At 38.6% G+C, this 27,261-nt stretch overlaps 2 protein-coding genes and 1 long non-coding RNA gene across 8 annotated transcripts in view; 2 read left to right on the top strand and 1 right to left on the bottom strand.

Moving 5' to 3' along the window:
• The window catches only part of ZUP1 (zinc finger containing ubiquitin peptidase 1), a 34,836-nt gene extending 32,206 nt beyond the window's left edge, over positions 1 to 2,630 (top strand). For all 5 annotated transcript variants that reach the window (XR_011388560.1, XM_008263412.4, XM_008263413.4 and 2 more), the window contains one exon: positions 2,384 to 2,630. Coding sequence is in view for 4 of the 5 variants with exons in the window: in XM_008263412.4 (XP_008261634.1) it covers positions 2,384 to 2,431 (48 nt within the window). In the remaining variant the exon portion in view is untranslated. The remainder of the gene's footprint in view (positions 1 to 2,383) is intronic.
• On the bottom strand, positions 1,262 to 21,050 carry RSPH4A (radial spoke head component 4A). Of its 2 annotated transcripts, XM_002714760.5 has the most exons (6): positions 20,250 to 21,050; positions 14,338 to 14,572; positions 12,698 to 13,438; positions 11,328 to 11,475; positions 9,492 to 9,609; positions 1,262 to 3,968 (listed from the first exon to the last, which is right to left on the bottom strand). In XM_002714760.5, the coding sequence occupies exons 1-6, from the start codon at positions 20,921 to 20,923 to the stop codon at positions 3,731 to 3,733; spliced, it is 2,154 nt and encodes a 717-aa protein (XP_002714806.2). In that variant the 5' UTR covers positions 20,924 to 21,050; the 3' UTR covers positions 1,262 to 3,730. The 2 variants fall into 2 exon arrangements, with proteins under 2 accessions (XP_002714806.2, XP_008261632.2); XM_008263410.4 differs by lacking the exon at positions 11,328 to 11,475 and having other exon boundaries at positions 3,803 to 3,968.
• Positions 21,051 to 21,094: 44 nt separating this feature from the next.
• Positions 21,095 to 27,261, top strand: part of LOC127493159 (uncharacterized) — a 34,389-nt gene continuing 28,222 nt past the window's right edge. The window contains exon 1 of the long non-coding RNA XR_007923203.2: positions 21,095 to 21,216. This is a non-coding gene — a long non-coding RNA (uncharacterized lncRNA). The remainder of the gene's footprint in view (positions 21,217 to 27,261) is intronic.

The raw sequence follows: 27,261 nt of genomic DNA on the forward strand, positions 1-27,261 counted from the left end.
CTATCCCAATGGCTTGGGCCTTCTTCCGCTGCTTTCCCAGCAGCGTTGGCAGGGATCTGAGTCAGAAGTGGAGCCCCAGGGACTGGAACTGGCACTCCATTGTGGGATTCCAGCATTACAAGAGGCAGCTTAACTTGGCTGCACCACAATACCATCCCTAATACCATTACATTTTTTAATTTCTATGAGATCACCTATATTCTGGATTCCACATGTGAGATCATGTGGTTGGCTTATTTCACTTAATATAATGACCTCCATTTCCAGCCATGTTGAATGCAATAATTTTTAAAGAGAATGGTTGCGGCTGGCTCTATGGCTCAGTGGGTTAAAGCCGTGGCCTGCAGTGCCGACAATCCCACGTGGGTGCTGGTTCGAGTCTCAGCTGCTCCACCTCCAATCCAGCTCCCTGCTAATGTACCTGGGAAAGCAGGAGAGGATGGCCTGAGTCCTTGGGCCCCTGCACCCACATGGGAGACCCAGAGGAAGTTCCTGTCCCTGGTTTTGGCCTGACCCAGCCTTAGCTGTTGGCTGACATTGGGGAGTGAACTGACGGATGGAAAATCTCTGGGTTTCTTTCTGTAACTCTGCTGCTCAAATAAATAAATAAATCTTTAAAGAGAGAGAGGTTGATTTTCAAAGATAAAAAAGCTTATCCTGACAGTTGTCTTTTAATTGCCATATGACAATTCTGTCATAAATATATTTTGAGTTTCTACCAATTCCAGACCCTAGTCTAGATGTTGGAGGACCTGTTTTGGTGAAGGGGTTTGTTTTAAACATTATATCCTAATGTACTTCAATTAAATAATAAATACAAGTCTGTGTTATACCCATGCCCTGAATTTGTTTTCCTGTTATGACTGGCCATGGTTAAACTACCTGACCCATTCTTAGTTTTCCATTCTGCTGTTTATGCTTTCAACTTGATTTAACTTACCTTGTTTTAACTTAGTTTGACTTGCCTTGATTTGCAACTCAGGTTGCAAAAAAAAAAGCACAGCATTAAAAACTTTTTTGAAGTGACATTTTCAGACTGTAATGAGGCAGCTAATTTTTTTTTTTTAAGATTTATTTATTTTTTTTTTTAACTTTTATTTAATGAATATAAATTTCCAAAGTACAGCTTATGGATTACAATGGCTTGCCCCCCATAACGTCCCTCCCACCCGCAACCCTCCCCTTTCCCACTCCCTTTCCCCTTCCATTCACATCAAGATTCATTTTCGATTCTCTTTATATACAGAAGATCAGTTTAGCATTTAGATTTATTTATTTATTTGAAAGAATTACACAGAGAGAGAAAGAGAGGCGCAGAGAGAGAGAGAGATGTCTTCCATCCACTGGTTCACTCCCCAATGGGCTGCAACGGCTGGAGTTATGCCAATCCGAAGGCAGGAGCTTCTGGGTCTCCCACGGGGTGTAGGGGCCCAACCACTTGGGCCATCTTCTACTGCTTTCCCAGGCCATAGCAGAGAGCTGGATTGGAAGTGGAGCAGCTGGGTCTCGAAACCGCACCCATATGGAATGCCAGTGCCTCAGGCCAGGGCATTAACCCACTGCGCCACAGCGCCAGCCCCTCTACCAGACATTGAAAGAAGAACTAACTATATTCTCTCAATCTATACAAAATAATTGATAGGGAGGGAATTCTCCCAAATTCTTTCTACAAAGCCAGCATCACTTTAATTCCTAAAACCGAAAAAGATGCAGCAAAGAAAGTGAATTACAGACCAGTTTCCCTGATGAACTTAGACACAAGAATCCTCAAATTCTAGCCAATAGAATCCAACAGCACATCAGAAAGATCATCCACCCAGACCAAGTGGGATTTATCTCTGGTATGCAGGGATGGTTTAATGTGTGCAAAACAATCAATGTGATACACCACATTAACAGATTGCATAAATTTCAGAAAAAGACAACAGGATTAAATTAAAAAGGGAAATTTCACTTTTTAATGAAATAATGAGCCAAGGTAAAGAATCCTGGCTCAAAGTCAGAGGGAGATAGATAAAAATATAGAGGGACTGAGTGAGACAAGGCTATAAGCACAGAACCTTCAAGCAAATTAGCTGGGGCTGGCAATGTGGTGTAGAAAGTAAAGCTGCCGCCTACGGTGTCAGCATCCCATACAGGCACCAGATTGAGTCCCGGCTGCTCCACTTCCAAAATTTTGTTTAATTTCTTTATGACTCACTTTAAGGATGTTTATTCCTAATTTTATAAGTGTTTGAAGCTATAATTTTCCTTTAAGATTTTCATTATTTTGAAATAGTTCCAGATTTTATATTTTATATGAGAATGGTAATGTTAGGATGGTAACGTTCTAACTAATTGACTTCTAGATGACAATTAATGTTTTTTGAAATTCCTTTTCAAGGCCAGGAGACAAGCTTCTCAAGTCTTTACAGCAGAGAAGATTCCTTGAAGAATTAAGCATTTTAGCAACTGTGGAATTATACCGTGTTCTTCAAATTCAAATATTGAACTCCTTAATATAACTATTAAATCTATGAATTCTCCAAGGATTTAAATATAATTTAATTTCTAAATTGCCTAGATTAATTAAAATATATCTTTAATACTTCACTGTTTAGTAATTCCTTCAATAAAATCTCTTGTTTGCATTGTGGGTTTGTTTTTTATTCCATGTTTCATAAACTGGTTTTGTATTATAGTTATAAGCTAATTATGTACCAGGCCTTTACTGATGGGAGGTACTCTTAGTATTTTATGTGTATTAATTAGCTTAATCTTCAAAATAGTTCTGTGAGACAAGCACTGTTATTAGCCCCAGTAGGCAGCAGAAGCTCTGAAAGGTTAGTTACTGCTCCCTCCCAGTGAATGTGAGCCAGGATGGGAAACTAAGCTGTCTCACTTCCAAGCTCTTACCACTCTAATATTTGGCTGTTTCTGTTAGAGAACATATTTTTAAAAATTCCCTCCTCACTACTTAGAAATTACCTTTATATTTATTTAGCAGGCATATTTCTAAAAAGCAAGGATTTGTTTTTGTTAAATGTTTATACTAACTATGCAACTGTGATTTAGTCTCTTGTGTTTAATATGTCCTGCAGGAAGGAGTCTAGATTCTAATTGACAATGCTGTGCATTGTTGCAAGCAGGAATTATACTTGGGCCAATGTAAGGAGAAGGGAGTTCATTAAAATATTATCAGAAGTTCTCAGAACCTGTGGGTAACTAGAGAACTGGGCTTGAACCAAGGCAATTCTGGAGTCTAGAGATGGTCTGACTTATGGCAGGAACATTGTGATAAGTAGCCATGGTAGAATGTCCAAAATTCAGATGCTGGAGAAGGCATTTCTTCCTCCTTCCCACCCTCCCTCCCTCTCTCCCTGTCTTCTATCCTTTTTAAAATTTATTTATTTGAAAATCAGGTTACAGAGACAGAGAGGGGGTTTCTTTCATCTTCTGGCTCACTCCTCAACTGGCCACAATGCCAGTGCTGTGCCAGGCTGAAGACAGGAGCCAGGAGCTTCATCTGGGTCTCCCACATAGGTGCTGGGGCCCAAACACTTCGGCCATTTTCTACTGCTTTTCCCAGGCCACTAGGGGGAGCTGGATCAGAAGTGGAGCAGCCAGGATAGGAACTGGTGCCTGTAATGTCTGGGATACTGACATGGCAGTAACAAAAAAGGAAGTGCCTATTAGACCGTGAGAAAATTAGCAAGAACCCGCACAGTTTGCAGTCAGGCCAGTTCTATTCTTAGTCATAGTCATCTTCCTCATCCTCATCTTCCTCAGTTTCTTCGTTCTCTTCAGATGCAAGTGCAGCTGCTTCTTGTGCAGCTTTGAAAGCCTGCTCCTGTTCCACGCTGGGATCATCCATTTCTGTAATTTCTGGGCCACTGGAGTACTCTAGATGAACTGGCGGTGGAACTGGGGGTGTATAATTGTCTACACTATACTTATGGCCCCAGCCTATGTAGAAATTTTCAAACTTCCTATAAGAAAAAAAATCATTTAATTTTCAGTGAGAAATATTGACCATTCTGTAATTACAAAGTGCTTATGACATTTTTTTTAACTTTTTTTTTTAACTTTTATTTAATGAATATAAATTTCCAAAGTATGGCTTATGGATTACAATGGCTTCCCCCCCATAACGTCCCTCCCACCCACAACCCTCCCCTTTCCCACTCCCTCTCCTCTTCCATTCACATCAAGATTCATTTTCTATTCTCTTTATATACAGAAGATCAGTTTAGCATACATTAAGTAAAGATTTCAACAGTTTGCTCCCACACAGAAACATAAAGTGAAAAATAATAGATGATTTTTTAAATGATGATGAAATCAGATCAGACCTATTGTCATGTTTAATCCCAGTGAGAGTCAAGTTGGGAATTTATAATTTCTTTTTTTTTTTTACAGAAGATCAGTTTAGTATACATTAAGTAAAGATTTCAACAGTTTGCACCCCCATAGAAACACAAAGTGAAATATACTGTTTGAGTACTCGTTATAGCATTAAATCTCAATGTACAGCACATTAAGGACAGAGATCCTACATGAGGAGTAAGTGCACAGTGACTCCTGTTGTAGACTTTACAAATTGACACTCCTGTTTATGGCATCAGTTTAGGTATGTTGTGCTGTTTTCCTCATTTACTTCCAGAAAATTTTTGATTTCTCTTTTAAGTTCTTCTATGACCCATTGTTCATTCAGGAGCGTGTTGTTCAATCTCCATGTTTTTGTGTATGCTCTAGGGATTCCTGAGTTGCTAATTTCCAACTTCATTCCTTTATGGTCTGAGAAGCTGCATGGTATGATTCAAATTCTTTTGAATTTGCTGAGACTTGCTTTATGGCCTAGTATGTGGTCAATCCTAGAGAAGGTTCCATGTACTGCTGAGAAGAATGTAAAATCTTTAGCTGTAGGATTGAAAGTTCTGTATATATCTGTTAGATCCATTTGGGCTATAGTGTCGTTTAAATCTACTGTATCCTTGTTGATCTTCTGTCCTATTGATCTGTCTATTTCTGAGAGTGGAGTATTGAAGTCCCCCAGTACTACTGTATTGGGGTCTAAGTCTCCCTTTAAGTCCGTTAATAAACCTTTTAGATAAACTGGTGCCCTGTAGTTAGGTGCATATACATTGATAATTGTTATATCTTCCTGTTGAATTGATCCCTTAATCATGATATAGTGTCCCTCTTTGTCTCTCTTAACAGTTTTTGTGGTAAAGTTTATGTTGTCCGATATTAAGATGGCTACGCCCGCTCTTTTTTCATTTCTGTTGGCATGGTATATCTTTTTCCAGCCTTTCACTTTCAGTCTGTATGCATCTTTGTTGGAAAGATGTGTTTCTTGTAAGCAGCAAATAGATGGGTTTTGTTCCTTAAGCCAATCAGCCAATCGGTGTCTTTTAACTGGACAGTTCAGGCCATTAACGTTCAATGTGACTAATGATAAGTGGTAACTTTGCCCTGCCATTTGCCAAAGATAAGTTCTAATATATGCTTTGAATTCCCTGTGATCTTTTGCTGTGAGGTTTCCTTCCTTTACCTTCTTTCATATTGATGACCGTGTTTCTGTGTTTCTGTGTGCAACACATCTTTAAGCATCTTTTGCAGGGATGGACAAGTGGCAACAAATTCTTTCAATTGCTGTTTGCTATGAAAGTTCTTTATTTCACCTTCATTCACAAATGATAGCTTTGCAGGATATAATATTCTGGGCTGGCAGTTGTTCTCTCTTAGTACCTGGGCTATATCTCGCCATTCCCTCCTAGCTTGTAGGGTTTCTGATGAGAAGTCAGCTGTGAGTCTGATTGGAGATCCTCTGAGAGTAATCTGACATTTCTCTCTTGCACATTTTAGGATCTTTTCTTTATGTTTCACTGTGGTAAGTTTAATTACAACGTGTCGTGGTGAGGATCTCTTTTGGTCGTGTTTATTAGGGGTTCTGTGAGCTTCCTGTACTAGGATGTCTCTGTCCTTCTCCAAACCTGGGAAATTTTCTGCTAATATCTCACTAAAAAGGCCTTCTAATCCTTTCTCCCTCTCCATGCCTTCAGGAACTCCTCGAACCCGAATGTTGGGTTTTTTAATAGTATCCTGCAGATTCCTGACAATATGTTTTAGATTTCTAATTTCCTCTTCTTTTCTTTGGTCTGACTGTATCCTTTCCTGTTCTCTGTCTTCTAAGTCCGATATTCTCTCTTCTGCTTCACCCATTCTGATTGTAAGGCTCTCTATTGTGTTTTTCATTTGATCTATTGAATTCTTCACTTCATTATGATTTCTCGTCACTATCACAGTTTCCTGTTGTACTAGTTGTTTCGTTTCATTTTGATTCCTCCTTAATATTTCATTTTCACGAGAGAGATTTTCTATCTTGTCCATTAAGGATTTCTGTAGTTCAAGAATTTGTTTTTGAGAATTTGTTAATGTTCTTATCAATTTTTTGAGATCGGCTTCTTGCATTTCTTCTATCTCATCATCTTCATAATCTTGAATTGGGGTGTCTATTTCATTTGGGGGCGTCATTGTGACTTCCTTGTTTCTATTATCTCAGTTTTTGCGTTTGTTGTTTGGCATATTGGAGATATTTGGTTTCTTCACTGTGGTGCTTTTTCTTGTTATACTATGACTCTAGATTAAGTGGACTGTCTGTTTTTGATGGAGCCTTAGAGGCTTGAGATGGGTGTGGCTTGAGAGCTCTGTTTAGTGTGCCAAAGGTGACACTCCCAGGTTAGGCGTGGTAGATCTCTCTCTCTCTCTCTCTCTTTTTGTTTCAAAAGGGAAGCAATTCTGCACAGCTGAACAAAGTTGGAGGTAGTTAGCAGGCAAATGATATACCCACAGGAGCCAGAGATCAGAAGCTCTTTACCAAGGACCACACAGGGAGTCTGTTCTGCCCTCAGAGTGGGCTCAAATTCTCCTTCAGTCTCCCACTGGGTTGCCAAAGTTATGGAATTGTAGCGTCTCTGAAGAGTACTCACGTGAATTCTGTGAGTTCTCTCCCCCACCGTCTCTTTTTTTCACAGTCTCAGTTCAGTAGCACCACAAATTTACTAGGTCCTAATCTGTTAATTCGCCCCACCCAGAGTCAGGTTTTTCTGCTAGGCTCAGGGCCGGTGCAGACCTGAGGTTGCTCTGCTTATGACGTATGTCCAAGATGGCGCCTGCTCTTTGTCTTGCTCGCCCTTGAGAGGTGAGCGGAGAGAAACCCATGTCCGTACCAGTCACCTTTTTTTTTTCTCTCTCTCTCTTCCAGTTAGCCTGGTGAACTTTTCCCCCCCCGGGGGTCGTTCCCTCTAGTCTCCTCTCTCCGCTTGCCTGCCGGTGTCTCGGGCTATTTAGGTTCGGCTCACCTCGCGTTCCAGCGCTGGTGTGTTGAGTCTGCCACTGGTGTCCCGAACTGTGGGCTCCCATCCTCTCCACGCAGGTCCACTGTGAATCACGCGTTCCAGAAGAGTTTCTTCTGCTGTTTCCTGCCCTACTCTTCCTTGAACCTGCAGTATCTCCACTTTTATTAAACTGTCTCTTCCCGGACTATCAGTGTGCTCCCTTCCTATTCCGCCATCTTGCCTCCTCCCATGCTTATGATATTATAACACCATAATTAAAAAAAAATACATTTAAAATTTGGATTTGAAGTATTCCTCAATTATTTAGGTGTTTATTTGAAAGCAGAGAAATAGATCCAGAGAACGAGCTCCCATCCGTTAGTTCACTCCCGAGATCCCTGCAATCCAGAGTGAAAGCCAAGTGTCTCAGTGGGTGGCCATCTCCCCTGCCTCCCAGGAACTGTATTAGCTGGAAGCTGGATCCAGAGCCAAGAATCGGAACTGAGGTACTTAATGTGGTACATGGGATTCTCAGTGTATTAACTGTTAGGCTAACAACCTGCCTCTCCCTCTGGGATTCTTCTACCATGGAAATATTTTTGATTCAACCTGCTTACACTGAGAAAAGAAAAGAAAGATCAAACCCCTTCAAAATGTACCCTACACCTAGAACCCAAGTTAAGGCTTTGACCATTTAACCATTTTTAAGGAGGAAAAAAGTTGCTACTTTCCACAGTTAGAAAGATTTAAGAGTTACTAGTGCAGCAATCATTTCCTGGGTGAGGAGTTGGGCTTGTGGTTAAAAACCTATGTGTTAGGCTGTAGCACCAAGGAGTAGTAGGCTAAGCCTCTGCCTGTAATGCTGGCATCCCGTATGGGTGCCAGTTTCAGTCCTAGCTGCTCTACTTCCAATCCAGCTCTCTGCCATGGCCCGGGAATGCGGTAGAAGATGGCCCATGTGCCTGGGCCCCTATACCCACATCAGAGACTCAGAAGAAGCTCCTGGTTTCTGGCTTTGGATCAGCCCAACTCCAGCTGTTGTGGCCATTTGGGGAATGAGCCAACAGATGGAAGAGCTCTCTCTGTCTCTTCCTCTCTTTCTAACTCTGTATCTTAAATAAATAAATAAATCTTAAAAATTAAAAAAAAAAAAAACCTTTGTGTTAGTTTTCAGCCTTACCATAAGTTTGGCCTGGTAGGCCTCCCCAGGGAACCCTGCCTTTCTCACACCATTGATGAAGTCAATGGATTGCCATCTCCAAGATCTCTAAGAGGAGTTTCTGTCAAGGACTTTGGCTGGTCAGGCTCTTTGTCTATTTGCATTCTTAGCCCAGATGCTTCATTTCTGCGTCTCTTCACCTGATGCTTCAGCAGAGGCCTTCAGGCATCTCTTCCCCACAGACTCAAGTACTTTCAACTTCGAGTCCTTCTACCCTTCCCTGCCTCCAGGTCCTTAAAACTCCATGAGCCTCACATCAGTGACACCTACGCCTGTGCTGGTTGAACTGACCCTCTGGTGGCCCATTCCATGGGGGAGAATGGAATGGGGCAAAGTTGGTGCTTTTTCTTGCATAAACAATCATAGGAAATGATTGGAGGATAATGCATTTTTGGCTTGTAGTTGCTTTAATGGCTACTCTGACACCCAGCAGGCCAGCTGTCTCCAGCTCAGTTGAGCTTCTGACACTGGGTTATTAGGAAAGAAATGGGAGCAGAAGACAAAGAAAATACATGTTCCAGGGGAGGAATATAAGGATGTAGTATGCTCTTGATCTTCATTCCCTTCAAAGTGATAGCTCAAAGAGGCCATATTGTAAATTATTTTATCAAGATGTCCAACAAAAGTGATCTAAGATTTAAACACTTCTTAGAATTGCTTCCATTAATCTACCAAGTAAGTAAATAAACCAATTGCACAAATAATTATAGATGAAAAGCCATATTTATCCCAGTTAATTGGATAATGAAGATAAAACAGGTCAAGTCTGAATCACTCTCATGTCCTGAATTTGTTGCTTTACTGTATAATAGATGTTTTAAGAAATCTTAAGCCACACATACCTAATATGCCAAAGGTCAATTATAATAATAGCTTAAAAGTCTGGTGATAGCTTAGAATTTCCGGAGCTTGAATAGTCAATATAATTGCTTTATAAGTGATCAAATACTTACTTTCCATTGGAAAAAGCATATGCTCCAGGCCAAAGGTTGGATCGAAGGACTGCAATAGCATATTGTGGGATGAGATTTGAGGACAGCCGTGTAGTCCAAGGAGGTATAGTTTGAATCTCTGGAAACCAAAGAGAAATTCAAAAGTGCAAATCCTAAATAGACACTAATTCACTATATAACAAAAAAACTTTTAATAAAACACATTTGATACAGAAAGAAAAGATGGAGAGTATATTTAGCCTAGTGATTTACACACTCCCATCCCACATCAGAATGTAAGTTTGAGTTCTAGCTCTGGCTCCTGACTAAAGCCACTTGCTGCTGCTGTCCTTGGGAAGCCGCAGATGATAGCACAAGTACCTGGGTTCCTGCTACCCACATGGGAGACTGAGTTTCCACCTCTTGGCTTCAGCCTGGCTAGTCCTGGCTGCTGCAGGCATTTAGAGAGTGAATCAAGAGGATGGGAAATCTCTCTCTGCCTCTCAAATAATTGTTTTTAGAAAAAGGAAAGTTAAAATGGCAGCTTAGCACAAAGGCAGAAGAGTATCAATGTTTTGACACCATGAAATATACGAGTATCCATTTTTGCAACAGAGAAAAGTTTTATTAAGAGAAAAAGGGGTTTTGGTGTAGGGGATGTAATATTCAAATAGATAAAGGTCAAGTCATTATTAAAGAGATTGAAAGTTACAGGCACAATTTTCCCTCTAAAACAGACTAGGAAGAGACAAAAATATGGGGACAAGACTAGGTTTAACAAAAAGCAAAACCCAATATCACGTGATTTTTAACTATCACTATGCCATGTGAGCTGCACCATTCAAGATACAAATAACGTATAACTGTCAGCATTTGCAGTAAGAGTAATAACCATATTATCTCCCTGTATTGTTCTTCAGCCTCTGTCAGATAATGCTGTGATGGCTAGCCACATTTTTTATTGCCCACCATCACCATGCCAGAACAGATGAAGGGGAATTGAGATGAAACTGTGGCTCCTATTCACTTTTTTTTTTTTTTTTTTTTGGACAGGCAGAGTGGACAGTGAGAGAGAGAGACAGAGAGAAAGGTCTTCCTTTGCCATTGGTTCACCCTCCAATGGCCACCACGGGTGGAGCGCTGTGGCCGGCGCACCGTGCTGATCCGAAGGCAGGAGCCAGGTGCTTCTCCTGGTCTCCCCTGGGGTGCAGGGCCCAAGCACTTGGGCCATCCTCCACTGCCTTCCCAGGCCACAGCAGAGAGCTGGCCTGGAAGAGGGGCAACTGGGACAGAATCCAGCGCCCCGACCGGGACTAGAACCCGGTGTGCCGGCGCCGCTAGGTGGAGGATTAGCCTATTGAGCTGCGGCACCGGCCTCTTATTCACTTTTAAGATATGTCTTTTCAGAATTTAAAAAATATTATTTCATCTATTTGAGAGAAAGAGAAACAGAGATTGAGGGAGGGAGGGAGAGAGAAAGAGAAATTCCATCCACAGAGAGAGAGAGAGAGAGATCGACTTTCCATCCAGTGGTTCACTCCCTAAATGGTCACATTGCTGGGTCTAGACCATGCCAAAGTCAGGAGCCTGGAACTCAATCTGGGACTCCCCTCTTGAGAGTCAGGGACCCAAATACTTGAGCGATCACTACTGTTCCCCAGGGTGAACAGAGGAAGCTAGACCAGAAGCAAAGCTGAAACTTGAACCCAGGGACTCCAGTATGGATGCCAGGCTTCCAGCGTCTTAACTACTTCCTCAAAACCCAGTCCTAGAGGTTCCTAACTCCCATGTTTTTACCATATAATGCACATAGGATGTTACATAGTATATTGTATGTCCAAAGTTATGTAAAATTACCTGTATCTTCAGAGATTGGTGTCAAAAGCGGAGGTCCCACCTCTTGTTCTATAAAATCAGACTCTTCTCCTTTTTCTTCTTCTTTTCCTTCATCTTCCTCCTCTTCCTCCTCATTCTTTTGTACAGGGTTGAACCAATTACAGCGACCCTGGGAATGAATGGTGCAACATTTACAAATCTCACAAGGACTTTAAAAATCTCAGAATGTTCATTTGGATTGAAGCAGTTATCAGGATGAAATTTCATTGTGTGGGAATTTAACCAATCTTCATTAATTCAACATATACTTACCAAGTACTATATTGATCCAGGTTATTTCAAGCAAAATGTTGTGTTGTACTATTTATTTTAAGAATTTGCCAATTTTTGAAGTCACAGAACTTGAAGTCTCACTATGTTTTAAAATGCACAAAACCTTACTAGAAATGGTTAAATGCATTTTATTGGTTTGTAATAAATAGATGAAACAGGTAAAGCCATTATGATGATGATGATGACAAAGACAACAACAAAATTTAAAATGAAGTAAAAAGGTAACTTGTGGAGGTTTTAAGTCCATGACTGTCTATTTAGTTCCTATCTAGAGATATCTAAGAGTATCTCTTATTTAGATGAAAGTAAAACAATGATTTTCTCCTTGCAGATTGAATAATAGAGTGGTTAGGCAGATGGATTATGGGTCTACACAGCCGCACAAATGACTCTCTTACTGAGATATATTTCCTTTTTCATGTGGCCTAAAGTTCCCTCCTCAATTTTCTTCATCTATAAAACAAGGGAAATAAAATTTTTTACAGAGTTGTAGATATATGGATAAATATTACTGAATATGAGGATATATATTTACTATATATGGATAATAGCAATTGGCACAATAGGACTGTTTGCTTTTTTATTATAATTATAGTTTTTATTATATTACTTTATTATAATCAATGCAAAAATGTTCCTTGTGTTATAGAGATATAATAAAATTGTCTTTATAATTAATGCATCTACCTATATTTATAAAATTAAAATATATAAAATTTTTATAAATATATAAATATTTAAAATTAATACACCTATTTACAGTCTATATTAAAAATAGAAAAATTTCAGAATATGCATTCATCTAGATCTATGTATCAGCTATCAAATAGTCCATAAACCTATTATTTTATTTACCATTTGAAAATTTAAACTATGTTTGAATATCCTTGGCATTTGGCAATATATACAATACTCTGTGGTTTTACTTTGTCCTTAATTATCTCTCTCTGTCTAGAATCTGAAGGCCTGTCTTTTATATATCTTTGTGCATTATAGGGACAATTTAATAATAAATATTTGCTGACTGGATGAGAGATCGAGAAATGGAAAGCCTATACCTGAGGGAGAATATGCTGTACATGGTGAACCCAATTGGATAGAGATTCCACTAGATCAGTCACTTGGATGCCTTCAAAGTCAGGGTTTTCCTCAAAGCTATCTCGCCCACCTTCCGGCTCTTCCTCTTCCTCTCCTTCCTCTTCATTAAATTGGTAGAATCCTAGAGGACTGACATGAGTCCCTGCTGAAATTCGGGCAATCTGTGCTCGTAAGTAATTGCTCTCATTTCCTGGGAAAGGTGGGTAGCTTATGATAGGAGCATCCAATCGCCCAGTGAAAAATTTCTTAATTTTTCTTGCAACAACAATTTGCGCAGGTGTAACTGATGGTAACTTCACCCATGGTCTTCCTGGTTCATTGCAAACAAAATAGACATATTTATTGGCTCCTGTTCTACTTTCTTCTTTTGGTATGACTGGTGGGGCCTTGTAAAAAGACTTTGGTAATTCGTCCTCCTCATCTTCATCAGTTTCGCTTTCTCCGTTGTCCCTCTCTTCAGCCATATCTTCCTCTTCCACCTCCTCTTCATCTTCCCCCTCACGAAGTTCCACTTCAGCTACAATATAATTCATTTCTACACCCAAGATTTTCCCCCAGAAACGGCATCTTTGGATTGGGTGGGTGTCAGTGAGTTGCTTGAAAGCAAGAAATATGCGGTAAGTCTCATCAGTGCCCAAACCAATTCCAGCTTGTTCAAAATAAAAAGCTGACTCCATTATATTTGGAAGAGAGTTTTCTACCTGTGAAAACAAATACTGCAGTTAAATGTTTTTCTTACAAAGGGAATACTTGCTTCTCCCTTGTTTTGTATACATCTCATTACTTACTTTCTATCTCACCACTTTTTGCCATTTCTTTCAGCATTTAGATCAAATTATAATTCCTGAATTTCAGTTTATTTTCAATAAATGTAGTTTCAATAAATTTACCTTTTACCATTGAGTCTTATACTCAATATAATTTAATAGCTAGAATTTGATAACTATTTTCAGTAATCAAAGTTTGACACCTTTGTTTTACAAAAAATGTTTGACTCCTTTACATCCTAAAATAAGATGTAAATCAAGATTAAAATAAGTATTTTTATTCCTCCTTTTGTATTATGTATCACTGACATGATACATAATATCAAGAAATTATTTAAGGGGTTGCATTAGTAGAGAATACAAGTAACATTGTAGGCACTTTTACATTTTCTAATAAATTGAAGGGAAAACAGATAAATAGATTTAAAATCTAATTTAAAATTATTGGATATTTATTCATTGTTGAACAAATATTTAACAAGAAATAGTTACACGTTCAGACTTCACCAATTATCTTGGAAGATATAAAAATGAAGAAGCCATTTTCCCTGAAATCAAGGATAAACCTAGAACAAACTTCTAAGGCCTGTAAGGTGCTAACACATAATGTGAAAAAATTAAAACACTAAGCAAAAAGTTGAGTGGTGTGAAATGAGGTTTATTGGAGGGACCTTGAAGAGATTTAAGAAACATAAGATGCACATACTATTTAGGGAACTCTGAAAGATAGTTGGTATGAATGTAAGGCCACACTTACTTATCCCAACATCTAACAATTTTAATCTAATAATTAAATTTTAATGTAACAATTAAAATTTATAGTAGTGACTCACTATTTCCTCTTCTAGTTCTTGGTCAGCTCCTTCCAAATGTCCGTGGAGAAAAAGAACCTTTTGTTTTTCTGCTATTTCATATGTTGGAAGCATTTCATTCTCATTTTGGAGTGTATCTAATTTTTTATTAAAATGTTCCATTTTCACATCTTGGCTTATGTTTTCAATGATGTCAACAGCATCTTCAGGACGCTCATCTAATATCTTGGTCAGCACATTAGAAAGATGATCATATCTACCCAAATAGAGAACATTTCAAGTAACATACATGGCAAGAGCTTCTAAAAAACATTTCATCCAGACTCAGCTGAATTTTAGTGAACTTCAACAACTTGAAGTCTTCAGAGATTTTCAGTGTATAAACGCTTATGGTGGTTTCTACCATGCCATTTCCTTAGGAAATGTCTCTAATATTATGTAAATGTTTAAGTTATTAAAGAAAAATATGTTGCAACAGGAAATATTCCAAATCAGATATATTTCAGATTTTATATCTAAAACTGAAATCTCTTGGGTATATGTTTAGAACTCATTATTGTTAAATTCTCACCCTTTGACCTTAACCTCTTTTCCATTCATCTTTCCCTGCCCTTACTAAAATCAACTTGACTTCTAAACTGTTGGTTTTGTCTTAAGATCTATTCTTTTCCTTTCCATTTTATTTTTTAGCCCAGTTATTTAGTTCAGTTTTATTTTTTAGACCTATAAGGTTTCATAAAAACCAAATTTAGAATGTGAATTTACTTTTAAGAAGTCAAGGTGCTCTCATGTTGAAAACAAATTATTCTATTCCATGTGAAAATGCATAAATTGCCTCTCTGGTGGGTATGTATTTTATCTCAACAAACTTCATTTCTGATAATTATATCTATTTAATTACATTTCCTATCCCAGAGAAGTAAATCTAATAAATTACTTTAATAAATTTTTAAAGTCCCACATGAAAGCCTTTGTTTGTTATGTCCCATTTATGTCTGGAAAAAATAAAAACAAAACTTAAAACACCCTTCATCTTCAAAGACTAACCACCCAAATCATTCACCCAAACCATTGCTCCTCACTTTAGAGTAATCATTCTGAAAACACTGGCATACTACTATGATGTCGTGTACACGTTATATATTTCCTACTCAGCAATTGCATTGAGTTCTACTGTGGCCAAAATTAGAGTAGTTATACATCTCCTCAACTACTATAAATTCCTGGTATATACAACAAACCAAGCTTAAACGAACAAGATATAGAAAATATCAATGGACCAATAACAAGAAATGAGATTGAAGGAGTAACTAAAAGCTTTCCATCAGAGAAATGCATGGGACTTGATGGTTTTGCTACTAAAATCTACAAAACACTTAAAGGGAAACTAACTCCAGTACTTCTCAAACTAGTCCAAAATTTTGAATAAGATCGACTTTTGTTAAACTCTTTTTATGAGGCTGACATTACTCTGATAACACAACCAAAGACACATACAAAAAATAAAGCTATGAGGGTCAGCATTGTGGCATAACAGGTGAAACTACTACCTACAATGCTGACATCTCATATGAGTGCCAGTTTGAGTCCTAGCTGCTCCACTTCTGATCCACTTCCCTGCTAATGTGCCTGGGAATGCAATAGAATATGGCCCAAATGTTTGAGCCCTTGCCACCCGCATGGGAGACCTGGATGGAATTCCAGGCTCTTGGCTTCAGCCTGAACCAGCCTAGGACTGTTGCAGCTATTTGGAGAGTGGACCAGGAGATGAAAATCTCTCTGTGTCTCTCCCTTTATCTTTGTAACTCTGCCTTTCAAATAAATCAATAAATCTTAAAGTAGGAAGAAAGAGAGTGAGAGTGAGAGTGAGAGTGAGAGAGAGAGAGAGAGAGAAAGAGAGAGAAAGTAAGTTACAGGCTGATATCCTTAATGAACAAACACAAAAATTCTCAAAAAAGTATTAGCAAACTGAATGCAGCATTACATCAAAAAGATCATATATTACATTCAAGTGTGATTTATCCTAGGGAGGCAAGGGATGGTTCAACATTTGTAAATCAATAAATGTAATAAATTATGAAGAACAAAATCACATAATCATATAAATAAATGCTTAAAGAGAATTTGATGAGTCAACAACTCTTCATGATAAAAAGTCAACATATTGGCTATAGAAAGAGCATATAAAAATAATAAAGTGAAACAGAATAAATATGTGTAATAATCACCTACTTTATTAACTGATCTGAGTTTTTTTTTGTCCCTTTAGTTTCTGTATTTATCTAGTGGGCATTAGGAATGTTACAGAAAACACAGAAAAACATAAGTAGATTACATGGTCAACACAAGTGAAGAACAGTTAAAAATATTATATTTGATGGATATATCACACTTTTTCCAAATATTGTTATTCTTAAGAATAAACAGAATTGTTTTGAATGGCAGTTTCTTAAAAATTTTACCATGCTTTCACTTTTTTTAAAGATTCATTTATTTATTGGAAAGTGAGAGTTACACAAAGAGAGAAGGAGAGGCAGAGAGAGAGGGAGAGAAGTGTCTTCCATCTGCTGGTTAACTCCCCAACTGGCCGCAATGGCCAGAGCTTCGCTGATCCGAAACTAGGAGCCAGGAACTTCTTCCAGGTCTCCCACGTGGTGCAGGGGCCCAAGAACTCGGGCCATTTTTCACTGCTTTCCCAGACAATAGCAGAGAGCTGGATTGGAAGTGGAGCAGCCGAGACTCGAACTGGCGCCCATATGGGATGCTGGCACTGCAGGCAGCAGCTTTACCTGCTACGACAAAGCACTGGCCCTCATGCTTTCTTAATATTTACTCAGTGCTGAAACTAATGGAGAAGGTTCCAGACTGAAAATATCAAGCAATAGTTGAGTTTATAATTAAAGGATTTGATTCCAATAGTGGCCATGTTTGACATTATTTTTATAACGTATATTATGTGGTTATTCATAAATTTCCATTCTAGATATTTTATAAATGTCTTAAGTTCACATATGAAAATGCCTTTTTGTCAAATATTGAATATGTTTATTAGATTTAATTCAGGATTACAATTTTTATTATACAGGATTAATAAATTGTTTTGATAGAATGGTATTAAAAGATATAGAAGGAAGAAGAAATTATTTCCTGTATGTTTTTTTGTAAAAAACCATTATCAGATTCTGTATGTTGGTCAAAAATTGTTTCAATAGCCACGAAAAATAGCTTTTAGAGATGTCAAATTAGAGCTGCATTGAAGAGATGCAGTTAAAGTCATCTTGTACTAAGCAGTTTTTAACTGAAGGCTTTAAAATATTTAAAACATAGCAGTGTACATTATAAAATAGTTTATTATCTCAGATACAGCATTTGAAAATAAAATTATGTTTAGATATTTGAACAAAGCCAATAATAACTCAGTAATTTTCTGTTTTTGTTTAAATTGTTAATGAACTCACAAGTATTTACATGAGCTATTTTGCAATTTAAACAAAGTTTATAAATCTATTCTTGTTATTTAATCAAAAGCATTATGAAAAGAAGTTTATATCAGAACTTCAAGTAGAATCCACAAATAGCACATTCTTAATGTTTAAGTAAATAGTAATTTAAAATAATATCACATAAAACATTTTAAATCATCCAATTTCATATTTAGTGAGTGACTTCTCTTGTCAAATATTGTTTTTTCATTCATTACACCTTACATTTGTATCTCATATTTATTAAGGACTAGTTATAGCTTCAAACATTTGTCATTGTGTGTATTCTGTGGGCATCAATTAGTATTTACTGTTTTATCAGGCTTATCAGCAGATATGGTGATAACTGAAGTAGAATCAGAGGTGTGGATTGTAGCTCCTGTGCTGCCCTTCATTTATTCATACATCCATTCATGATTATTCAACAAAGAGTTTATAACACTTTGTTAGGCACTAAATGTGTAGTAGTGTACAAAATCTAAATGGTCTCTGTGCTCTTAGGGCCTGTTGTCTAGTAAGAGAGTCTGACCATAAAATATGTCTGTAAATATAGCTACATAAAAAATGCTGAGTGCTATCAGAGTGAAGCACAGGCTGTTATAATAGAGTTTCATGGAAGCTGAGCCAGTCAGGCAAAGACTTGAGAAAGAAGCCCACTGGGCAGAGAAAACAGCTCGTGTACTGCCTAGGCCATGTCACTGGAGCACAGTCATAGAGGGAGAGGTGCAAGCCAGTGAGTACTGGGAGCCCAGGATTTGAGCAAAGTAAATTCTCCATGATTCAGTCTACTGATTATAAAAAAAACAACTACTTGATTTGATGTTTTCTAAAGTCCCTTCTAACCCTAAAAATCTGTTGACTCCTTGACTGTGTAACCCTGAAAGCAAGAATCTCTAAAAATCTATATTGTCATGAGTTTTGAAAGTAAAGCTGTAATTGGATAGCTAGGACATACCTGAACCATTGCTCACCACAGTTTAAGAGAAATCTGTATAAAATGTCATATGTTCTGAGTTGCCTGAATAATGACTAAATTTCATAGTTTGTGCAGGACTGAGGGGTTTCTTTTTTAAAAGTTTTTATTTAATGAATATATTTTTTCATAGATACAACTTTAGGAATACAGTGGTTATTTCCCCCACACCTACCCTCTCCCCCTCAACTCCCATCACACCTCCCTCTCCCTCTCCCATCACCTTCTTCATTATGGTTAATTTTTAGTTTGACTTTATATATATACAGAGGACCAACTCCACGTTAGGCATAGATTTCAACAATTTGCATCCCCCCCCCCCCGCCAACACATGCTACATATAAAGTTTGAGAACAAGATTTGCAGTCGATTCTCATAGTATAACTCATTAAGGACCGGGGTCCAATATGGGGAGGAAGTGCACAGTGACTTCTGTTGTTCCTTTAACAATTAACACTCTTATTTATGACATCAGTGATCTCCTGAGGCTCTTGCCATGGGCTGCCAAGGCTATGGCAGCTTTTTGTGACCATAGACTCCATTGTATTTGGACACAGCCATAAGCAAAGTGGATGTTCTCTCCTCCATTCAGAGAAGAGTACCTCCTTCTCTGATGGCCCTTTCTTTCCACTGAGGTTTCACAGAGATCCTGAGGGGTTTCTAGGATACACAACTTTCAGTATTCAAATCAGGATAGTCCAGGTAAACTGAGATGTTTGGTCATTCCAGCACCAGCCTGGATGGAAAAAGATCTAGCCATGCAAATTACAGAATGCTCAAACTCCCTGCCAGTGGTAGATAATTATTCTTTTCAAGCATCCCTTCAGTATGCTTGAACTCCATTATCTTTATGATCTCTTTGAAGTCTGAGATTCCATAATTACTAAGTTTTATTTCTGTGTGCTTAGAGTCTTTGAGGAACCAAAAGAATCCCCACCAGTGACTTGTTTTGGGTCTTGGGTGGCAGAGTTGTCAGTAATTCTCCCTTTGTCCCAAGATTTATTTACTTATTTGAAAGGCAGAGAGACAGAGACAGAGACAGAGGGAGAGGGAGAGGGAGAGAGAGAGAGAGGGAGAGAGAGAGAGAGAGAGAGAGAGACTGAGACCTTTCATCTGCTGGTTCCCTCCTCAGATGGCCACAACAGTGGGGGCTGGGCTGGGCTTCAGCCAGGAGCCCCTGAACTCCATCAGGACCTCCCATGTGGGTGGTAGAGACCCAAGCACTTGGGCCATAATCTACTGCCTTCCTATGCACGTTAGGAGGAAGATGGATCAGAAGCAAAGGACCTGGGACTCTATTGACACTCTATGGTATTCAGCTGTCCCAAGCCTTGGCTTAACCCAACTGCACTACAATGCCCACCCCTACTCTCTTTTACTAATGCAATCTTTTCAGATGCATTTTTGTTTACCCACAGGACCACACTCATACACACAGAAAGACACACCATATCTTTGTTTATTTGTTGGAAACTCACACATTGAAGCCGGACCTGCTGCTCGTCTTCAGTAGGTAAGCCTTTGCATTCCGAATGGCAGTTTCCAGCATGCTGGGGGCCGCTTCGGAGGCTCCTGGCTCAGTCTGATCTAGACCATAATTACTGTTAGAATCTTCCTCCTGAAATACATCAAATCTCTGCCCTTTTGGTTTGTCATTATGGCTCACATTCCTCATTCTCTGCAGGAGAGGTTTGGGTTGCTGGGGCAACTGACAGGTGTTTCCCTCTGGTTGGCTTGAGTGATGTTGAGTTGGTTCTTTCTTATCAGATGGTTGTTCCAGCAGATCAGGATGAAGTTTCCCAGCTTCAGGAATCTCATTAGTGGTCCTGTCTGAGGGAGATGGTATAGCAAGATTCTGTTTTGCCAGAGCCAAGACAGAAGGAATAAAAGAAAGTTCCCGAGGAGAGGAATGGGAAGGTGACGCAGGTGTTCTGAGGTCATCCAGATATGTGCTGTCTTTAGACTGGGGGCTTCTAGGAGGGCTATTCTTGGGAGGAGGTCCAATTTCCCGCCCCTGTTCCACTTCCCAGGGATCAGATGATGCAGGCTCAGAATCTTGGGAAGAAGATGGTATCTTTCTTTCCCATGGCTTCTCTGCTTCCTCCTGTTCTTTATTTTCTTTTTCTTGCTCCAGAGAGGTCGTGTCTTCCATGGAAGAAGTCAAGGGGAAAAGTCTTCTGGATGAAGATGTGGTAGAAGGCAATGCAGAGCAGAAGCTTTGCTGGGATCCCCTGAGTGATTTCTGGATCCTGACTACTTTGCAAGTTGCAGCGTCCTATCTCCATAGCAACGCCAGGCAGGGCCCTTCGGTGAAAAACAATACACTCACGTTGCCAGGATGCTACTAGGGAGGAGACGGTGATGCAAATCCTAGATTTGTGATTTGATGGCTCCCCTGCTCCTCTTGCTGGCTCAGCCAATCATTTCTGAACTCCACCAAACTGGGTTGGTAATCTGAGAACTGCGAGTTAGAGCCTTGAGCACAAAGTGGGAGGACCGGTGGTTCTATGTGGAGAATTTTAAGGGTCTATTGGCTTGATACAAGTTGTACAGTGAGGAAGCAGTAGTGCATTAGTGAACTGAGGATGTATTTACGCTGTGTGTGGAGGTGGGGAGGGCAGAGAGGGGGGAGGGGGAGAGAAAGAGAAAGGGCAGGGGCCGGAGCTTGGAAATCTTGTTCATGCCGGCGACAATGGGATCCCAGGGTGCCAGCCTAGAGAGCCCAAATTTCAGACTTAGAGTGCCCTGAAGATGTCTCATTTGCATCAACCAAACAAGTCCAAAAGAAAAACTAAGTCCTGAGTTTTTGCACTTCTCCCTTTATATGGACCCTGCTCTATGAGTATTCAGAATATTATCTTCAGGAAGACAATGCAGAGTTACCTTATATAAATAGATAGTTAACAGGTTACTTGTTTTCTAATAATTTAAATCCAAATTAACTCTAAAATTATGTTGATATAAAGTATTACTTTACATGTGTGAATTCACAATTTTGCAATGACTTTGCAATGATTTTGAATCTTAATTTCTGGTATGCAATCTCCAACATGAGGAAAATGGAGGATTTCCTCATATTTGTCTTTTACTATAAATATAAACCATAATTTAAAATCTTTAGGATTAATTTGTTACATATTTCTCTTCCCTTTTAAGTAAAACAACAAATACTTGGAATTTGACACTTTCCATTGATTTAGCAAGATGTAGATTATGAATTCTAATTACATGGAAGAACAAAATACTACCTTAACCCTAGTTTGGTGGTGGTGGTGGTGGGGACCACAGAACCCTTCAATAATTAGGTAAAAGCCCAGGATCTTTATCCTTCCCCAAATACAGATGTGTGCATACTCACAAAATATTTCTCATAATTTGTGCTAGTTCAGGGCTCCTTAAAGTCGGGTCTTAGGATTTATGATTTTTGGAATTCTAAAAGCAAACAAAAGCTTAAGATTAGGGAGAAAAAAATTTACGTGTAAGTTTTGATCCATCACCTGCTGCCTCCAGAGTTTGCCTTAGTGGGAGTGTTGAATCTGAAACAGAGCAGGGACTTGAACTCAAGCACTCAGATATAGGATGTAGGCATCTGAAGGGACTTCTTAACTGCTGCACCTAACACCCATCCCTCTTTTCTTACCTAATGCAAGCATCTGGTATTTTACATGTAAACACTCTTTCTAGTTGATATCCACATATCTGATATGTTTTATTCCTTTTTCACTCAGTTCAGTATATATTTGAAAATCATCCTTGAAGCATTCTCTTTGATCCATCAATTATTTATATGTGTATTTTAATTTCCAAGTGTTTAGAGATTTTATTTTTTTTAAACTTTTATTTAGTAAATATAATCCATATAGTTTATGGATTACAATGGCTTTTTCCCCCCATAACTTCCCTCCCACCCGCACCCCTCCCATCTCCCGCTCCCTCTCCCATTCCATTCACTTCAAGATTCATTTTCAATTATCTTTATATACAAAAGATCAATTTAGCATATATTAAGTAAAGATTTCATCAGTTTGCACCCACACAGAACATAAAGTGTAAAATACTGTTTGAGTACTAGTTATAGCATTAATTCACATTGGACAGCACATTAAGGACAGAGATCCCACATGAGAAGTATGTACACAGTGACTCCTGTTGTTGACTTAACAATTTGGCACTCTTGTTTATGGAGCCAGTAATCTCTCTAGGCTCTAGTCATGAGTTTCCAAGGCTATGGAAGCCTCTTGAATTTGCTGACTTCGATCTTATTTAGACAAGGTCATAGTCAAAGTGGAAGTTAGAGATTTTATTTTTCAGTAGTGAATTTATATATAATTCCTTTACTATCAGAGAATATACTTTGTATGCTGTTATATCAGGGTAAATTTCTGAATTTGAACTTACTCTCTTTGGAGTTCTCACAACTTTTTAAATATATATATTATATATATATATTTCAACAAATTGAGGAACTTTTCATCCATTATTTCTTCAAGAAATTTTTGTCTCACACACATACTCTTTTTCTGCAACTCCAGTGTCACAAATGTTAGATCTTTGTTATGCCCTGTGACACCTGAAGTTCTAGTCATTTTCTTCACCACTAAATTGGATAACTTCTATTGATCTATCTTCAAATCACTGTTTATTCCTCTGTCCTTTACATTATGCATGAGCCCATCCAGGGAGTTCTTTATTTCAGTTATTTTATTTTTCACTTCTATTTTTTTTAAAGATTTTATTTATTTATTTGAAAGTCAGTTACAGAGAGAGGAAAGGCAGAAATAAAGAGAGAAGTCTTCCATCCAATGGTTCACTCCTCAGTTGGCTGCAAATTAATCCTAAATCCAGTGCTGCACTGATCTGAAGCCAGGAGCCAAGAGCTTCTTCTGGGTCTCCCATGTGGGTGCAGGGGCCCAAGGACTAGGGCCATCTTCTACTGCTTTCCCAGGCCATAGCAGAGAGCTGGATTGAAAGAGGAGCAGCCAGGTCTTGAACCTGCGCCCATATGGGATGCTGGCGCTTCAGGCCAGGGCATTAACCCACTTCTCCACAGTGCCGGCCCCTTACGTTTCACTTCTAAATGATCCATTTGTTTTCTTTGTATCTTCTTTTGTTTTGCTGATATTTTCTATTTTAGAATTTATTTAAAATAATTTTAACATCTGTGCCAAATTGGTGTCCGTATCTGTTTTTTTTTTTTTTTTCATTCAGTTTGAGGATTTTTGAATCATGGCATGACAAATAATTTTGAATGCAACTTAGATATTTTGAGACTCTGGTTCCTATACAAATTTTCTATTTCAGTAGGCAGTCAACTTTCTTAGCTTCATAAAACAAGCTCAGACTCAAATTTGTGAGCTGTAATTTAAAAGTCAATTTGCTTTTCAAAACCTGTGCAATAAAATTTTGATCTGCCTCTCTGCTTGCTACCCAGAGGTAAGTTGAAATGAGAGAAGTATTTGCACAATAGTTCAGTGCTCACAACTTTGTTGTATTGATTCTTATTTGTTTTAATCATTGGGCCATTTGAGATATTGCTAGGAATTTACACACAGACTTAAAACCTGCCACCTTGACTTTTTATTTATTTATTTATTTTTCTGACAGGCAGCGTTAGTGAGAGAGGAAGACAGAGAGAAAGGTCTTCCTTCTGTTGGTTCACTCCCCAAAAGGCTGCTGCGGTTGGCGCGCTGCGGCCCACGCACTACGCTGATCTGAAGCCAAGAGCCAGGTACTTCCTTCTGGTTTCTCATGAGGGTGCAGGGCCCAAGCACTTGGGCCATCCTCCACTGCACTCCCAGGCCACAGCAGAGAGCTGGACTGGAAGAGCAGAACCAGGACAAAATCCGGTGCCCCAACCCGGACTAGAAGCCTGGGTGCCGGCGCCGCAGGCGGAGGACTAGCCAAGTGAGCCGCAGCACCTGCCCACCTTGACTTTTAGTCTCCTCTTCACTCTTTTTAACCCCATTTTGTTATTGGGAGGAGGTAACGTGCCCCATCTTTGTCATTGTTCACTTATTACACCATAGGATTAACTGACAAAGCTCTACTCTATTCTCTGCACCTCCCAGAGGGGAAGGAATGAGGCACTATCTCCAGCGCTTGCTCTCTTTTTGGTACCATATGATACATTATTTTTTTCATGCCAATGCGATATTAATACAAAGAGTTTCAGTGTAGTTCATAGATACAATTCTAACAATATAGTGATATTCCCTTCTTCCATCCCTTTCTCTTCTTTCTTCCTCCCTCTCTTCCTTTCTTTTCTTTTTTTCCTTTCCTTTATTTTCTTTTCTCTCTCCCTCATTCTCTACCTCTTCCTTCTCTTCCTCTCTCTCCCTCCCTCCCTCCCCTTCCTCCACCTCCCTCCTTTCCTCCCTTCCTCCCTTCCTTCCTTCCTTCCTTCCTTCCTTCCTTCCTTCCTTCCTTCCTTCCTTCCTTCCTTCCTGTTTTTGAGACAGCATATGTTATATTTACATTATGGTCAAGGGGTTAATATTCCACTAAATAATCAACAAAATAAAAGACTCTAGTTCAGTGGGGATATAGGCAAGGATTGTAAACAATAATCAAATGAAGAGATGACTACTTCACCCATATACAATACATTTTACAATAATCACAGATCATTATCCCATAGTAGTATAGCATTCTTTTTTTCATCTTATTTCAGTTATACAAGTTTCATATATTCATATATACAGATTTAGAAACATAGTAGCAGTTTCCTCTTCTCTCTCCCCCACCTATGCTCCAACTCTTCTTTCCCCTCCCTCTCAGATTCCCACTCTTAATTTTTACAATAATCTATTTTCAGTAAACTTAATGATCATACAGTTTACCCTACTCTAAGTAAAATAATTCAAAAAATAGTATGAAGAGAAACAAAGTAAAACAAATCACTGCTCCTCAGTGGAAGACAAGGGCTATAAGCAATCATCGATTCTCAAAATGTCTATTTCACTCCAATACATTACATTTCACGTACTCTATTAGTTACCTTGGATCAAGGAAAACATGATAGCTATTCTTTTGGGATTAGCTTATTTCACTAAGTATAATGGTTTCTAGTTGCGACCATCTTATTGCAAAAGGCAAGATTTCACTTTTCTTTCCTTACAACTGAGCAGTACTCCATAGTGCATATATACCATAATTTCTTTATTCAATAAAAGATATAAAACAGATATAAAATAAAATTTGGCAAAACTATATTTGAAGCAATATTGATGAACACTGGCCTTTTATGCTTTTTGACTTTTTCCTATTTGAATTTTAGCTCCCATTTTTATAAGGGAGAAAAGGTTTTTGTTTATCTGTGTCTGACTTATTTCATTCAACACGATGTCCTCCAGTTGCACCTATTTTGCTGCAAAACATTGCATTTCATTCTTTACTGTGGAGTAATATTCCATTATATGTTTATATACCTCATTTTCTTCATTCATCTGATGATGGACCCTTGGTTGATTCCATATTTTGGTGATTATGAGCAGTGCTGTTATGAACATGGTGGTACAAATATCTTTTTGACAACATGTGTACATGTTTTTGGTATATACCCAGTCATGGGATTGCTAAACCATATGGCAATATGGCCAGTAACTTTACAGTTTTTTTTTAAATCTCCATACTGTTTTCCACAATGGTTGCACTAATTTACTTTTCAAACTACAACGTATAACTGTTCCTTTTCTTCATATCCTCACCAGCATTTGTTACTCTGTCTTTTGGATAATAGAAAGAGAGAGAGAAAACTCAACACTGGATTGTCCCTGAAGTCCTGTGATCTCTGTCAAGTTTCTCTTCTTTCTTCCACTTTCTAAAATTTTCAGATATTTGCATTAAATATTTTATTCAGGATTTTCAGGAGTGCTTAGTGAAAGTAATAGTGTAGAATATGCTGACTTTATTTTTCAGTGGTCAAAGAACTAAATCTTGAAGGAATGAGAGACTATCCTGGAAGTTGATTGATAATGTGAATAATGATAGATCATAGATGCTATGAGTAAATAACATGACACTTGAAACTGTGTTTTTATGGAGTGGGAAGGGTAATAGTGTGATGGTAGAAATAAGAAGGAAGGAGGACAAAACTCAATTATGAGAGACAAAACAGACACTGATAAAGTTACAAAGGAAGCATTATTTTCATGGGTAGAATGTGGGATCATAGCAAGAAGGTGAGGGACAAGTTATCAGGAAATGCATAGATTTTAATGTTTCACTCTCCAAAAGCCTGCAATGACCAGAACTGGGCCAGGCTTGGTGAGGTCAAAGCAACTTCAACTGGCTGATAAGGTCACAGCAGAAAGTTTGTCTAAGCAAGGCGTTAACAGTCCTTTTGTTGCAGAATGTTGTGGGGTCATTACCCAGATCCCCCAAGGTAGGAGCGGAATTTTTATGGGTTTCTTCTGGTGTTAGCCCCCAGAAGCTAAGATGAATCTCCCTGGTTCACATAGGGAGCTAATGCCCAAAAGCTCACACAGTAGC

The sequence above is a fragment of the Oryctolagus cuniculus genome, chromosome 5 (genome assembly GCF_964237555.1).
Source record: "Oryctolagus cuniculus chromosome 5, mOryCun1.1, whole genome shotgun sequence".
NCBI classification, from domain to species: domain Eukaryota; kingdom Metazoa; phylum Chordata; class Mammalia; order Lagomorpha; family Leporidae; genus Oryctolagus; species Oryctolagus cuniculus.